At 39.2% G+C, this 17,632-nt stretch overlaps 1 pseudogene and 1 gene segment (V, D, J or C); one reads left to right on the top strand and one right to left on the bottom strand.

Moving 5' to 3' along the window:
- The first annotated feature begins 5,993 nt into the window (after positions 1-5,993).
- Positions 5,994-13,896, top strand: LOC122116732 (annotated as a pseudogene).
- Positions 13,897-15,176: 1,280 nt separating this feature from the next.
- Positions 15,177-15,643, bottom strand: LOC122116854. The segment is given in 2 exon segments: positions 15,177-15,484; positions 15,584-15,643. Coding segments are annotated over 2 exon segments (357 nt in total).
- Between the last annotated feature and the right edge of the window lie 1,989 nt (positions 15,644-17,632).

Below are 17,632 nucleotides of genomic sequence, written 5' to 3'. Positions count from 1 at the left end.
ATGAAGAAGTTCCCAGTGTAGTGGGCTGAGCTCTGGGCACATGCAAATCAACATGGCTTGGGCAGTACGAGTCAGTGCCGCAGGCTAGCAGATCTCAGTGACAAAGCACAGTCCTGAGGAACCCAGATGTCCAATGTGCTTGTAGATGATGTGTTTCTAGAGACAAGAAATCATTATGATTCTGTTGGCCTGTGATAAGAATAGATTTTTTTCCAGATCTGAGGACGGACCTGAAGGCCTTGCACTTTCCAGGTAAGCACTCTTCCACTGAGCTCGATTCCCAACCCCAAATAGAATTTTTAACATTTTCAACTTATCCATGACTTGGTATGATTTCCTTCACTAAAATCATTCACTCAAAGACAAACATTTCCAAGGGAAAGTAATTTTAGAATGCCTCTAACTCTGGTATCAGTGGAGTTTGTGACACAGAATTCTTAAGAGTATTCAGGTTGTTTGCCTGAACCTTGTTATATGGTTTAATAATGATCATTAATACCCAGACATGTGTGCTATAAAAGTGATAATATATGTGTAGGTAGAAAGACAGATAGATGCATTGATAAAAAGAGAGAAGTGGACAGTTTTCAAAGTCTTTATTGGAAGGTCGCACTGAAAAATATATGTGCAACAAAGTGTCATGATCAGAGGTATATGGACAATCCATTGGTGCATTCATTGGTGTCCTGTGAACTCATATATTTGACTGGATTGCTTCGCTTCTGAATATTCTTCCCTAACGCCTTCCTCTAGAACAGTTGACACTCAGGTATTTCTTCTTTAGTTTTAGGAAAATACCTGGAATCCTATCTAGCTTTGTGGGTATTATGCATGTATGTGCCAGATATTTCTGAACTTTTAGAGGACATTTGTTTCTTCTATTAATGGAAATTTTTCTTTCTCAGAAGCTGAGTTATTCTCTAGACCGAGGACTCAACTCTACTTGAACTTCATTATGCTCCTTAAGCCTGCATAGTCCTTCAACTTACATGTCTTTTAGGTCCTAAGTCAAGCAGTTTTTTGTGTACTAGGCCTGGGCCTTGACTTAGTCCCTGAGCTTTTGTGCTCAAGGGTGAAATTGTGCCAAATGAGTCACAGCTTCACTTCCAACCTTTTGATGTTTAAGTGGTGACAGAGACTCATAGTCTTTTCTGTCCAACACGAATTCCAACCCTAATCGTAAGATCTCAACCTCCTGTGGCTAGTATTATATGCATTACCCCAACAAAGCAGTTTTCACAAGTTGTATGTAGGAGATATTATTCATATAGGTACAGAAATGACAAATTACAATGTGGTCAAGGGTGGGGTTGAGAAACTGCAGCCACCCAGTTTGCAAAGAACATCTTCCACCTGGGAAATCACAGTCAGTGAAGCCAAAGTGAAATGAAAAAGGTCCCCACATAGAGATTAGCATGTGGACATGCTCCATCACATTGTGTAGATTGTCATACCAGAGTTAAATGAACAGGGTGATCACATGGAACTTACCACTGGAAGTCCAAGAAGATGATGTGTAAAGATAACACTGCTCTTTCAAAGCCAATAGACCATGAGTAACTCATTACCCAATCAGTGTATTCTTCAGTACCGTTTACTACCAGAACTCCATCTGAGTCTTGATTTGATGACCTCCATCCTTTAAAAAATTAATGTTCTCTGCACTACATGCTCACATAATTCTTCTACTTCTTCTTCTTCTTTTTTCCTATTTTGATGATGATTTATATATTTCCCTAAAAGATATGCCCACCCCCTTCACTGTTCTGAAATATCACTTCTAATCTTATCACATGGTCCCCTGAATAGCTCCTACTGCCCTTGCTGGGAGGGATCTGGTGTCTCTTACATGCACTGCAGGACAAAGCTGGTACTAAATAAAACAAGGAGAAAGCAGCTGGCTGCTATAGTTGTGAAGGCCATCTGATAAATTCAAGGGGCCATTATAATAGGATGAAGTAGAGAGACCCAAAGAGTATCTATTTGAGTGTGGTTAAAATCAGCCAGGCTCTGGGAATAACACATTACATTCTCCAGAGCCACACTCCAGGGCTGCCTTCAGCATGTGTGGACATGTGGCATGGGACTTGTGAATTTGAAATCTGCACAGACTTCAGGTACTGAAATACATGGAAGACTTGGAATACTAGTCTCATATCAGAGCTGCAGATAGGCTTACACTGCCCTGAGGTGTGAGGAATGTAACCAGCTAGCTGAGAGATGAGGCTGAAAACCAAGGAAAGAGATGAAGACCAAGCAGGTCATAAGAAAACATTTCTGGGAATCTTCCTGGAAGAAGAAAGAGCATACAGGAAAGAAAGGTGTTAAAGGTCTGGGTCATGGACCTGAGTGAGGCCTGGGTCCAAGGAAAAAGTCTATTCCTCTCAAATAGAGAGGAGCACATCACAAATGAATGTAGAATTTATATATCTATTGTTTATACATAGTAAATTACCTAGTAAACTAAAACATTAATTAATATAATTCTAATTGTCTAACTCAGCATTTTAAATTCGAACACTGTAAAAGAATGCTACGAACAATAAACAGTTATATTTCTAGCCTGACATCATGAAGCTCAGGACACCATCTGTGCCTTTAAGGACAATCAGTGGCCTGATCACTGCAGAGGACTCTTGGGAACTGCTGGGGACAGCACTGACACTGCAACCCCCTCTCACCTTCCACAGCTGGACAGTGTGTGTGCACATGTTCCTTTCAGGGCTGCATATCTGCAGGGTCCACCCTCCTCCCCGCACCTTTCTGACCTGTCCTTAATAACTTCACTACAAGAAACTTGTGTGTTGGGCCCAGGCCCAGAGTTCAGGTCCCACGACCGGACCCCCCCCCTCCAAAAAAAAAGAAACTTGTGCATCATCCTTGTCAGGTTTGATTAAAGTTTACAAAGTGGACGTGGGGAGACACAATACCCTCTGTAAACATGGTCCTACATGCCATGTGTGCCATGAAAGCCTGAGATGGAACTCCATGGCTTCAAGCTCCTATTGACAAGGTTAGGTTTCAAGTTTTTCTTTGTGAGATTTGTTTTCTATCTAGTGGCCTTTTTATGACATAGCAGCTGACAAGTTTTCATTTGGAGTTTTACCGTTCTTGGTTAATAGTTGTGCAGCTTCCCAGGAGTTTTATATGCATAATCATGGCATTTTATTTATTTTATTGTTGGATAAATTGTAATTGTCATATATTAACAACTGGAGGTTAGTTTGTGATGAGAATCCCTACCTGAATGCAGCTTATTTTCAAAAACTCACCACCTCCTTTCTATTGCTATACTCTTTCTCTCCCACTCCCACCATTTTTCATACTGTGTAAAGGAACGTCATAACTCGAATGCACATGTGAGTATATGAAAGTATATATTTATTTATATACCAATTCATCTTCTACACTTAGTGTGCTTTTTGTCCCTTTCTTTCACCTTCACCTGTCTCCCTTCACATATTTTCCATTTTGTCATTCATGTTAAATTATATTATATTATTATTATTATCATCATCATCAATGCCATCATCAACATCACCACCATCATCATTACCATCATTTAAGTCTGGGTTCCACAAGTGAGTAGGACCGAATACTATTTTGTTTTTGCATCCTGACCTATGTCACTCAATATGATTATCTAGTTTCTTTCATTTTCTTGCGATTTACATGATTTCATTGTTCATCTCCCTCTGTACTTACCAGTGAGCCAGAGCATTAGCAGCCCAGGAGCTTACTAAAAGAATTCTCTTTTAAGAGTCCTGATAGGACAAGACAAGGGCAAGCTGAGCCTTCATCTCAGACTCAAAAGGGAAAGTCCTCCTTAGGGAGCACTATGCAAATTAGCAGGTGGGTGCAGCAGTGTAAAGGGAGCACAAGGCGGGCAAAGGCCTCTTGTGTGACAAACTGCAAATTATATCCACCTGGATACCATGTTTCAGAGGCTCAGAATGACAGATCTGTGTTTTTTATAAGACACGAGAAGCATTATCTGGTTGGTGCTCCTGAGGCTGATGGAAGACAGACAGACAACATTGAGAGGGTTGTCAATACTCCAGTCCATTGCCATTAAATCTGGATGTCACCTCAGACTGTAAATGTGATGCCCAATAAATCAAGAGTTTAGGAGCATCACCTCGTTTCTGGTGATGCCATTGTGAATCACGACTAATCCCTGATTGGATTTGGAAGTGATAGAGACTGTCTCCTACAGATGCACACAGAGAGCATGGACACTGGGAAATGAGGATGTCACTCTAGCACCTGATATTGAAAACAGACACCAAATATCCGCAGAATTAATTATGTTCTGGGAGTTTCCATGAGGAGTAAGGCATCACTGTTAACCTTGGGCTCAATAAATTCCTAGTACTATCCTTCTGTATCTTTGGGTCAAAGCAGCAGGATCCTCTGAGCTGAACAGGGGCTTTCACTCATACTGTGTGCTGACTGGGAACCATGAAGAAGTGTTCAGGCACTTGGCTGTGCATGGACACATGCAAATCCTCAGGAGCTAGGCAAGGCTGCAGGACATGGGCATGATCCCTGAGATTTCTGGCTTGAGGCCCATCATCTAGGCATTCTAATACTAGGGTGAGGAGGAGTGGAGAGAGTGGGCATCCTCTTCTCATTCCTGAATTTAGAGGAAATGGCTTTAATTTTTCACCATTTAGTAAAATGCTGGCTGTACATTTGTCATATACAGCCTTTATTGTATTGCGGAATGTTCTGTAGATTCCTAGTTTTTCCAGAGCTTTTATCATAAAGGGGTGTTGGATCTTGTCAAATGCTTTCTCTGCATCTATTGAGATAATTGTGTGGTTCTTATCCTTACTCGTGTTGGATTTTATAACTTGATTTGCATATATTGAACCATCTTTGCATCCCTGAAATGATTCCTGTTTGATTGTGGTGTATAATTTTTTTGATGAGTTGTTGAAGTCCTTAGGCCAAGATTTTGTTGAGAAGTTTTGCGTCAATATTCATCAAAGAAATGGGTTTATAGTTCTCTTTCTTTGATGAGTCCCTGCCTGGTTTGTATGAGGGTTATGCTGGCTTCATATAAAAGAGTGTGATAGTGAATTTTTGCTTTCAATATCATTGAAGAGAATGTTGAGATTCCACCCCACCCCAGTTAGAATAGCTACAATCTAGAAATCCAGTAACAACAAATGCAGAAGGGGATGTGAACAGAAGGGAACCCTACTGTTGGTAGGAGTGTAAACTTGTTCAACCACTTTGGAAAGCAGTATGGAGGTTCCTCAAAAGACTTCACATAGAGCTCCCCTATGACACAGCAATCCCACTTTTGAGCATTTACACAAACAAGATCATACCAAAGCTACCACAACAACCATGTTTATCACAGCATTATTTACCATAGCTAGGATATGGAACCAATCCCGATGCCTCTCAGTAGATGAATGAATCAAGAAAATGTGGTACATATATACAATGAAATTCTATGCCTCCATCAGAAAGAATGACATTGCCCCATTTCCTAGGAAATTGAAAGGCTTGGAAAAAATTATATTAAGTGAAGTAAGCCAGGCCTAAAGAAACATAGGTCCCATGGCATGTAGAGGGCTTAAGTGGTAAAGGAAAATCTATCACTATTCATGCATGCCATGGTGCAGATGGGGAGAACCAGTGTTTCCCTGTGAGCTAGATTTTTTTTCTTCTTTAATTGTAAAAATATCATACAGAGGGGTTACAATTACATGGTCAAGGTAATGAGTACATTTCTTATCAAGCATTGTTACCTCCTGCTTTGTTTCCCCTACCATCCCTTCCCATCTCCTCCACCACCCCAGTCACCACCCCCCAACCCCACCCTACGTCCGAGTTAAAAAGTTCGTTTTTCAACATAACGTCTTTTAAATCTCATTGTTGCAATGGGTTTATCTGTATCCATATTTAAAAAATTTGTTTTATTCTTTCCCCTCCACAAGTTATAATACCATCAAATACAGTGAAAACAGGGGTTATACCATGGCGGAGGGACATACAAACCAACAAAGAAATAATCTTTTTTTTTCTTGGTCCAATCAAGGGGCCTGAACTCTGGGCCTGGGCACTGTCCCTCAGCTCTTCAGCTCAAGGCTAGCACTCTACCACTTGAGCAACAGTGCCACTTCCAGCTTTTTTTTCTACTTATGTGGTGCTGAGGAATCGAACCCAGCGCCTCATGCATGCAAAGCAAGCACTCTACCACTAAGCCACCGTCTCAGCTACAAAGAAATAATCTTATAAATATGTTAGAAACAATAGCAAGAAAGAAAAAAAACATTTGAGTCTTTATTGTGGGGTTCATTTCACCTAACATAAACTTATCTGACCATTTTTGCTTGTCTCAGACATATACTGGTTATTGCAAATAAGAGAAAACATGGGACCTATGTTTCTTTGGGCATGGTTTACTTCACTTAATATATTTTTTTTCCAAATATTTCCATTTGCTAAAAAATGGGCCATGCCATTCTCTCTCATGGAGGCATAGAATTCCATTGTGTATATATACCACATTTTCTTGATCCATTCATCTACTGAGGGGCATCTGGGTTGGTTCTATATCTTAGCTATGGTAAATAATGCTGCAATAAACATAGTTGTGCTGGTAGCTTTAGTATGGTCTTGCTTCTGATCATTTGGGTAAATGCCCAAAAGTGGGATTGCTGGGTCATAGGGGAGCTCTATGTGGAGTCTTTTGAGGAACCTCCATACTACTTTCCAAAGTGGTTGAACAAGTTTACACTCCCACCACCAATGAAGTAGGGTTCCCTTCTGTCCACATCCCCTCCAACATCTGTTGTTATTAGAGTTTTTGGTTATAGCCATTCTAACTGTGGTGAGGTGGAACCTCAATGTTGTTTTGATTTGCATTTCTTTTATGTCTATTGGCCATTGAGTCCTGACGATTTACAAGGTTGCTAGTATTCACTTCTTGAAACCAATGTGCTGGGAAAGTATTGTAATTAGAAGAAAAGCAGGCTGATACTCTCAGTGTGAATTCATCACTGTTAGTTACAGATGTCAAGTGCACTCAGTGCCAATGGACTTATCATGAGATGTGGATTTGTTCACAAACTATTGAGAAGTTTTTTTTCTATTTTTCTCTTTTTTATTGTGAAAATACCATTCATAGGGGTTACAATTACATGAGCAAGGTAATGAGTACATTTCTTATCAAGCATTGTTGCCTCCTCCTTTTTTCCCCCTTCCCATCCCTGCAAAGGGTCTACAAACTGTTTTAAGATTAAAGTTGCCACTCCCTTCCTGCTCCAAGAATATGGCACCCAGATACCAGTGTTCTGAATCCACCTCCTGGCACCTCTTCCTCCTTAATCACACCTACATTTCATCATCCTGAGGCTAAATAGATAAGTTCAGGATGTTGTTCTACACCATCTGCTTAGAAACATAGTTTCCCTCACTTATACACCCTCTTTAAAGAAATCTACCTCACCATATTGTTATCTAACAAATTGGCAAAGTTTCCACTATAAATAATAGCCATCCCTCTCAACCCAGAGACTGTGATGCCAAATGCTCTTCAGTACAGCATCCATCTTATATCATTGGTCAAAGTTAGTTAGAACATGTTATCAAGATGTGTACTTAGCTTTTAATTGCTGACAAGACCTTAATAAAAGCAACTTGAAGGGAAGAATTCCTTATTTCAATCTTAGATCAGAAATTTTACGCTGCCATGTGGGCAGAGTACAGTGGAGCTCACATCATGTCACCCAAGAAGCACAGTGAATGTTCTCCTTCTTTCTCCTGGCTCTTTTATTGCACGAGAGACCTCATCCTACTGAAAGGAGCTGTGGACTATGAGGTGGATCTTCCTCTCACAGTCAATTCTCTCTAAAGAGTTTCTCACAGACAGGTTCAGAAATACACTTTCTTAATCTGCAAGCAATCCTACCAATTTGACAATGCAGAACTACTATAAAAGGTTCCCAAAGTATTTCTGTTTTCTTGAAACTTTCATGAGAATAGTAAGTGTAGAAATAAGATTATTTAGCAATATGTAGGTTAGCAATATATATGTTTCCTCAGAAGTCTCCATGCTCTACATTCTTACATTTCTGTCTTTAGGACAGGCTCTGGACAAACTAAGCTACATTTCATCAGATGCCTCATAATTTGTGTTTGTGTATGTGTGTTTGTGTGTGTATCTGCACATGATGCATCTTTCTCTTGATATTTATAAATACACACACATATACATGTATGTATGTAGCAGTAAATAAATCTATATGCATGTTTTAAAACCTATAGCCCATAGGGATATATGCCACTCATTTTTTAACTGTGAACTTAATGATATTTGAAAAGTCTTTATTGTACATATAAAGTCACATTTTATTGCTCCATTTATATATTACCACACATTACTGTATATTACATTATATAATTCTGTAATATTGGTAATAGTACTAACTATTCCTTGGATGTTACCATAAATGAACTAAAATCTATTCTATTCATTCATATATTTTGTAGATTTTTTTATTTCTCCTGTTTCCGATTGTTTTGTAAATATCTATAGTGAAGCAATTGGTTTTTAACGAAAATAATGTGCAATGAACCACTCAAAAACTTTTTGGCATACAACACAAGTACTTACATTCATCAGCAATTCATACTTTTTTGGTCACTCATGGAGCTTGAACTCAGGGCTAGCACTCTCCACTTTGAGGCACATGTCCATTTCTGGTTTTCCAGTGACAATTGGAGATAAGAGTCTCATGGACTTTCCAGCTGACATCCTCAGATGTCGGCCTTCTGAGTAGTTAGGATTCACAGGCATGAGCCACCTGCTCAAGACTATTCACACTCTTAATGGCTGTTGATCTGACTGGAGCTCTTGTATTGCAGGTCACTCATTTTGCCTCTGACATGGATTTTGTTTGATCTTCCTCAGTGGCCAAAGAGTCACTTCTAGAGTTCATAAGCAACATCTAGAGATCAAGGTACATAGAGAAATTCAGGTCACAAAATGCCCAACACAGAAACACATTTGTAAAGGGCTTGTAGTCCAAAGCCTTGAGCTTGCTAAGCAATTCTGTTTTATTTTTATTTCATTTTATTTTAAAGATGCTGTACAGAGGGTTTGCAGTTTTATGAGTAAGGCGATGAGTACATTACTTGTTGATCATTGTTACCCATTCCCTTGTTGTTGTCCCACCATCCCTTCCTCCCCAACCACCCACACTCCATGAGCCATACACCTAGCCTTTTCTGTTTTAGTTTTGTCTATCAGATAGAGGTAAGACCATGTTCCATCTATCTGTACCTCCCTTATAGCCATTAGTATAAAATAGTAGCACAATGCCTAGATTTCATGCAGAGAGTTTTGTGATAATGATTTGCCAATATAGCCTCAACTTCAATCCACTTATTTCCTTCTGTGACCTTTGGGGATTATAGGCAAAATGTTTAGTAATTGTTTAGTCTTGATATATCCTCAAGTTTCTAAAACCATTATTATTTTGAGGCCTGAGATCATGGTATTGATAAGTAGTTGTGTATATCTAAATAATTTTTTCCAACTTAAGATCTTCTTAGCCAAAATAGGCATGTGCTAAAGCCTAGTTTCTGAAATTTTGCATGGATCCTTGTTACCTGATTAAACTACAGATTGCTAGTCAGAATATTTAGGTGAGTTCCTAATATTTGTGTCTGAACCCAAGTACTGACAAGAACAACCTAACAGAAGAAAGAAAGTATTCATTTGGGCTCATTTTGTCAGAGATTTCAGTTTACAATCCTTAGCTTCCTTGGCCTATGAAGAGGCAGAACTTCATGATGTGGGACCATCTACTACAGGCTATTCAACTCATGGCAAACACGAATCCAAAATTATATAGGAAGAAGTGAGGGCAAGATTTAGGCATAAGGACAGTCCCACAAATGTATTTCCTCCAACTAGGAGCTTTTACCTCCTACCAGTAACACCACCCCATTGTTAACCCATCAAGTGATGAGTAAGCACAGAATCCAGGAGTGTGAAGTAAGCAGAGAGGACAGAGCTAACTGAGAGAGCCCAGTTCTTTGCTACTTTTCCACAGAATGCTGATCAATATGAATGAGAGAAACCATGCATTTGGCTGAAGAAAGAAAAGCTGATTGGCTGAGGGAAAATTCCCCTGTCTGCTCTTTTGTACCAGCTTGTGCATATGAGCATATAAAATGATTCTTATCAAAGTAAGCTCCAAGACATGTGCTGTTTCCAGTTCTCTCTCTTTTTTCTTTTTTTATTGTGAAAATACCATACAGAGAGAGGGGTTACAATTACATGAGCAAGGTAATGAGTACATTTCTTATTGCTACCTCCTTTGTTTCCCCTTACCATCCCTGCCCTCCCATCTCCACCCTCCTGCCCCCAGCACACCCCCTCACCCCGTCAAAGTTGTAAAGTTCATTTTTTGACATAACATCTTGAACATCTCATTGTTGCGATGGGTCCACCTGTATCCCTATTTAAATAATTTGTTTTTTCCCTTCCCCTCCTCAAATTATACCAACATTAAATACAGTGAAAACAAAAACAAGGGGAGGAACATACAAAGCAACCCAGACAATCTTGTCTAGTGCCCCCAAGTCCAGCAATGTTTCAAGGCAGCTCAAATAGCGAGAAGGAAGTTTTTAGTTCAGGGCTGTATCACTGTGGGAGGACATGTGTATGTTGAAAGCAGCAATAAACTCCAACATTTTCTGCCTCCACCCTGTTTTCATGTGAAATCTTTGCCTGACCTTCCCCCTCACCTCACTGGCCAAATCTCCGGAACCTCAGAAAATAGATCAGGAGTTGTAGAGACTGGCCTGGTTTCTGCAGGAACTAATCCAAATAGGTGTTTCCGTTGCTATGCAAGAGGCTCTGACTAGACCTGCAGGAAATGGAGGCCATCTCTCCCAGAGTGCCAGGCAGGGAAAGTGGAGTCTGGGTCAGCACAACATCTCCACTGGATCCTGAATTTAGAATAAGACAGAAGTGCAAGGTTATGTACAAACATAGAAAAGCATGCTTTTTATTTGTATTTTGATATATTACCTATTGTTTATATTTCATGGTTTGGCTTACAATATATTTCATATTAGAAATAAAGGTATTTTTAAAATATAAATGAGTATCCAGGAGTCAACTACATTATTCTAACCAAGAAGAATCTTCACAAAAGCATAAGTTTTAGATCCTTCTGAAATTTTCTCTATTTCCCAGAACTAAATCTCAATTGCCCCACCATAGATAACAAGAACTGAACATCTAACACTTGCATAGGTCGCAACTGAGCCCTGAGAACACACCCTTCAACCCACTCTCATCCCTCATCTCCCCTTGCTCTTACCAGGGATCCAGAGCATTTACAGCCACAGGAGCTGAGAGAAGGACTTCATTTTAGGAGTGAGATGAGGAGTCTTGACAGGTCAAGGCAAGTTCAGAGCTGAGTTTTTATTTCAGACTTAGAAAGGAAGGCTGTCCTTAGGAAGCAATATGCAAATAGCCAGGTGGGGAGGGTAAGGCCTGCTCTTCTGAGAAAAGTGACATCGCTTGGTAATAACCAATAAAAATCCATGATGCTTGCAGCACTGGGAAGAAGGACCCACTGTGGAAGTATGGTTTTGAAGAGACATATGCACCTACCAACCTAATTCAGAATCAGAGACCCAGTGATAGTTAAGTTTATGTCTAGCATAGTCTCTAGGAAAGGAATAGATTTGAGGCTGATCTCTCCTGAACCTAATTCAGCTAGTCCAGAAAAAGACAGTGTCACCACCAGCAGCACTAATCCTCAAGGGAGCTGACCAATCAGTGCACAGATTTGAGCTACCTGAAGATGCATCTGATAGCATAGTTCACATCTGTTCAGGGATGTTTGCTATGAGTGTTAGAAACTCTGATTCCTAGGAACTTCCTATTAAGACTTAGGATAAAGAATTGACAGGGAGAACAAAATTTTCTCTTACAGGTAGCATCCTGATGGCCTTTATAATGGAAAAGGAAAATGATAGAAATGTTTATACATGAAAGTGTGACTATATATTCAATGTAATAGTTTTTGTATCCACTAATATTCTGCCATTCTTCCACACTATATTTCTATAGCAAATTAATCTAATAATTCTTTAAAATTCTCTCTTTAGAGTAATGGAAATATGAAATTGATGAAGATGTACCGCATTCGTATACTGACATGTTGACTTGAAATGCCCTAGTGTAAATACTTGTACATAATTTTATACATATACACATGATGAGCATGTATATATATACATATATATATATATATATATGTATATATATATATATTTCTGCTTATTTTAAACTAACATACAATCTTTAAAGGTCTTCAGTCCCAATCCGAAACAACTTGTTTCTGCTTATTTGTCTCAGTTTTCAGTCTCTAATTCCTGTCTCCAAAGATTCTGGACTTGTTGTAGGCAGAACATCACCTGGCAATTATGAGCAAATAGTGAAGAAGGCTTGTGCTGATGTCACAATGTACCCAATTTAGCCCTGCAAAGAGGTTTCTTATGGGAAATTATTAGACCATTGGCTGTCTATTCCTTGAGAGTATTAAAACTGCTCTCATGAAATGAGTCACATAATATTCACTTGTTATAATGTGAAGACAGCCATATGCTTGTCCATCTCAACTTGAAGCTGGTTTTCTATTTATAAATATTATTGTGACACAGACAGAACTGTCCTTGCCTGAGTACAAAACTCTTCTTCATTCAGAGCTTAGGTCAATTCCTCTGTTATAATAAAGGACTGGTACAGGGCTGTGTGTGTGTGTGTGTGTGTGTGTGTGTGTGTGTACATTTATCTGTATGTGTAAGAGAGAGACAGAGAATGACAGACAGAGACAGAGATAGAGAAACAAAGTCTGAGAAATATGGTTTAAATGAAAATGCTTTTAAATGTGTTGAGGAGTAAAAATCAAATCTGTAGTATCTGTTATACTCATTTCCTGAACACAAATTCCTAAACCTAACAGGGATCATTGTTAACTTGCTGTCATATATTCAGTAGATCTGAGGTGATTTTGTAATTTTGAATTTGTAACACGCTCTTGGGGATTCTGCTGCTGATTTTGATTTCTGGATAAATTCTGAGTAGAAAAGAAAATAATTTTGCATCTATGTTTAGTTGTGTTGCTTCCTATGTGTCAAGAAGGACTTTTCTGGGAGAAGTGTGCCTTATATATGTCTATAACTACTTCATTTTGCATTAACTGAGTTTGACTGAAACTCTCGCTATGGACAATGCCTTCCTGTATATATTCAGTGAGTTGCACCACGACCTCACTGGGTCATAAGCTGTGAACTCCTCTCATCACAGTCTCTTCTGGAAGTATATTTTCCAACACTGATGAGATCACTTCTAATCTCATCTGAGATTAGAAGCCATAAAAGATTCAATCTATTCAAACATAACCTTCAAAGAAACAGGAGAGCAGAGAGGAGAGTGAAGAAATTTAGAGCTTCAGTCTGCACAAGCAGGGGAGGCTGGACGGTCAGTGCATAACTATGGAACCTGCTGGGCTTTGTAGGTATTCGCTTCTGCCAGGAATGTAAAAACATGCTGTACCCACAGGAAGACAAGGAGAACCCCATCCTGCTGTGTGCGTGCCGGAACTGTGACTACCAGCAGGAAGCAGACAGCAGCAACATCTAACATCAAAAAATCAAGCACGAAGTGCACTAGCTGACCCAGATCATCGCTGACATGTCCCAGGACCCCACTTTGCCGTGAATCAAAGACCACCCATGCCAGAAGTGTGGCCACATGGAGGCAGTGTTCTTCCAGTCACACAGGGCCCCGGCTGAGGATGCCATGTGCTTGTACTACCTGTGCACTGAGGCCACCACTGGACCGAATGAGCATCCCTAACTCCCCCTGTAATAAGTGCCAGGTTCTGTGCCCATGAAAAGAAGAAATTTAGAACTTGATACACATTTCTTGTTTTTACTTCTACTTTTATTATCTCTCTGTAGTTGTGCAAAAAAAGTGTTATCATTAAACATGTCAGTTTATAAATACAATGCGTCTTGAATAATGTCACTCTTTTAATTTTTCTACTCTGTCCTTCCCTATCTAACTCCTTTCCTTCCAGAAACATGTCCATGTATAAAAATGCATATTAAATTATTAAATATGAATTTATGACTCTATATATGTATGGTATACGGAAGATCCTTTTCAGTCTACTCTTGGAAATACTGAAGTAATATGGGTCACTATTTTATCTGTACCTGTTATACAGTCACATAAGTGTCTTAAATATATTTTATTTATTCACATTTTTCATACTTTTATCTATGTGTGTATTTATTTAACTGGGCCACAAGCCAAGGGTGTTTTGACCATCTAAACACTGAATAAACATTAGAAAAAAATGATGTCCAATCATTCTAAAACAAGATACAAATTTATATTATTTCTCCTTTGTATTTCCTCAAGTTACTATAAAATCATTATTTCATTCTACTTCCAAGAGATGAAAAAATGGTATTGAGAAATATTAATTTGATATTCAGCATCAAAGAGAAACTAATTTTCTGATAATTAGATTAAAATGTTTCATATGTGGTTAACATATCAGTTGAAATAGTTTTTTTCAAAGATCTCATTGCTAAAGAACAAAATTCCCTTAGTAGAAGAAACTGATAAATGTTTAAGGTGCTTGACCTCCTTGTTAATTACATTGTTTACACCATTGCAAAATGTGTGCATATAACAAAACATCGTAATGTATTTCAACTACAATAGTAACGTGGCAATAAAAATTGTTTTCAAAACATTTTAGTGACTATTTTTTCTATACAAATTATTTTTAACCTTTTTCACAACTACACTACCTTGCTGTTAAAACCCTACTTTGAGTGAATGTGAATTTATAGCACACCCTGTACTTTCATGAGTACAGATGTACATTCTTTGTAAGTCAGAAGAGTCATTGTCAGGTGTGAGCTGCTTGGGATGAGCAGGTGGATTGAGAGTTATGGTATGGAGATGCCTCCATGTCCTTCTTCCTAATACTTTTCAGGGACCATTAAGTCTGGCTGCATCTGAGAAGCTTTGTGAGCAAGTGAAGGCACCAGGAGGAACATCTGGGGCTGTCCAACCTCTCACTTCAGCCCTGAGAGGTTTATGTTATAACTTATATAACTTCTGGAAGGTAACTATTAGTCTGCTGACAGTAATAAGTGGCAACATCTTCTAGCTGCAGGCTGCTGATGGTGAGAATGAACTCTGTCCCAGATTGACTCCCACTGAACCTTGAGGGGACCCCAGAATCCCAACTAGTTGTATAATGGTTCAGGAGCTTTGGAGCATTCCCTGCTCTCTGCTGGTACCAATGGAAATCATTTCTAATGCCCTGACTGGCCCTGCAAGTGATGGAAACTCTGTCTGTAACAGATGCAGACAGGGATGGTGACTGGGTCAATTTGATGTCATATCTGGCACCTGACAATGGAAACATAAAAACTTTACACATTTAATTAATTATGCTATACAAGTAGTTCCATGAAGAGCCAAGTAATCCCCAGCACTGTCCATCCTTACCTGGGAGCCAGAGCAGCAGGAACCCCAGGAGCTGAGCAGGGGCCTTCATGTCCAAGCTGTGTGCTGTCTGGAATGCTCTTCAGCACAGGGTGTGAGCAGCCTATGAACTCCTCTGGCTGTGCTCTGGGTACATGCAGATCATAAGGGGCTGGGTCAAACTGTAGGCTGGTAGATTTCAGTGACCTAACATAGACCTAGAGACCCCATGTGTCAAATTTGCCTCTATATATGTTTCTCCCTGATGAGGAAAAAGAGAATAATATTGTTTTCCTGTAAGAATATTTTTTTATTCCCACATTATCCATGACTTCTTTTTTTTTCTTTTTTCTCAACTTGGTTACTCAGAGGCAAACATTTCTTTCTTTTCTTCTTTTTTTTTTTTTTTTTTTTTTTGTTGTTGGTCATGGGGCTTGAACTCTGGGCTTGGATGCTATCCCTCAGCTCTTCAGCTCAAGTCCAGTACTCTACCACTTGAGCCACAGCCCAACTTCTGGTTTTCAAGTGGTTTACTGGGCCTAAGAGTCTCATGGATTTTCCTGCCCTGGGTGGCTTTGAACCGTGATCCTCAGATCTCAGCCTCCTGAGCAGCTAGGATTACAGGCATGAGCCACCAGCACCCAACAAGGCAAACATTTCTAAGAAAGTTAATTATAGAAGTGTCCCTCATTTGATATCTGTGGATTTTTTGAAAAAAGATGCCTAGAGCATTCGGGTTATTTCCCTGAACCACCATATAAGTCTAATAATGGTCTTTATTGTCCAGACAAAAATGTTATTAAACTTGATAATAGATGTGTAGGTAGAAAGACAATGAGATATATAGGAATATTTCAATAAACAATAACATTCTTGAAAAATATAATATGTGCAATTAAATTCGTGATCTGAGATGTATGGACTGTCTTCTGTTCTTTGCACTGGTGCCCTGTACTTTCTTATAAATGGCTTGTGTCTTTCTCTTCTGAATACTCTTACCTATCACCTCACTCTAAGACAGCTCAGATCAGGCAATTTTCTTTTATTTTTGGGGAAAGACATGGCATCATATCTAGATTTGTGTGTATTATGCATTTATGTGCCAGACAGTTACTAAGCTTTGGCAGGACATTTGTCTTCTATCTTAATGGAACCTGTTCCCTCTCAGAAGCTGAGATGTTCTCTAAAGCATGGGATCAACGCTACTTAAACTTCACTGTGCTGCTTAAGCCTGCATAGTCCCTCATCATTCATATCTTTTAGGTCTTAAGTAAAGACATATTGTGTGTACTTGGCCTGGGGCTTGATCATAGGGACTAGAAGCTTTTCTGAAATATTGTACTTCAAGATTGGTGCTTTATGTGCCTATTGGACATTCTCGTTTACCCTTCAGTGAAGTTTATCTTCAAGTTTTTAGCCCACTTACTAATTGGGCAGTTGTTTCTTTGAGGATTTGTAGTTGGGATATTTAATTTTTTGAATCCTAAGTATATTTTAGATATGAGGTCCTTGTTCATTTTATGGCTACTGAAGATCTTCTCCCAATCCGTGGTCTTGAATTTCTAGATAGCCTTTGGCAGTATTGCCATTTTTATGATGTTAATCCTCCCAATCCAGGAGTGTGGGAGGTTTTTCTATTTCCTTAGTTCTGCTTTAAGTTCCTTTTTCAGGTTTTTAAAGTTTTCATTATAGAGGTCCTTCACTTGAGCCACAGCTTCAACTCCAGCTTTTTTGTGGCTCATTAGAGATAAAAGTCTCATGGACTTTTGTACCAATGCTAGCATTCAACCATGATCCTACAATCCCAACATCCTGTGTAGCTAGAAGTACAGTTATAAGCCACTGGTTCCATCAGTAGAAACGCTCTTAGTGACTGTATTTAGGCCCATATGATTAGAAAAGACACAGAAGGGAGAAAATGCAACATTGTCAAGTGTGAGGGAAATGAACTGTAGTCACACAGCATGGAAAAGACATCCTCACTATGGGGAATGGAGGACAATCTAATGGAGGTAGAAAAACTGATGAGCTCCCTCAGCAGGGAGATCAGCATGCGGGACACAGACCTTCCAT

The sequence above is a fragment of the Dipodomys spectabilis genome, unplaced genomic scaffold (assembly GCF_019054845.1).
Source record: "Dipodomys spectabilis isolate Male_0828 unplaced genomic scaffold, ASM1905484v1 ptg000137l, whole genome shotgun sequence".
NCBI classification, from domain to species: domain Eukaryota; kingdom Metazoa; phylum Chordata; class Mammalia; order Rodentia; family Heteromyidae; genus Dipodomys; species Dipodomys spectabilis.
The sequence above is the reverse complement of the archived record's forward strand: the minus strand, read 5'-3'. Positions and strand labels throughout refer to the sequence as shown.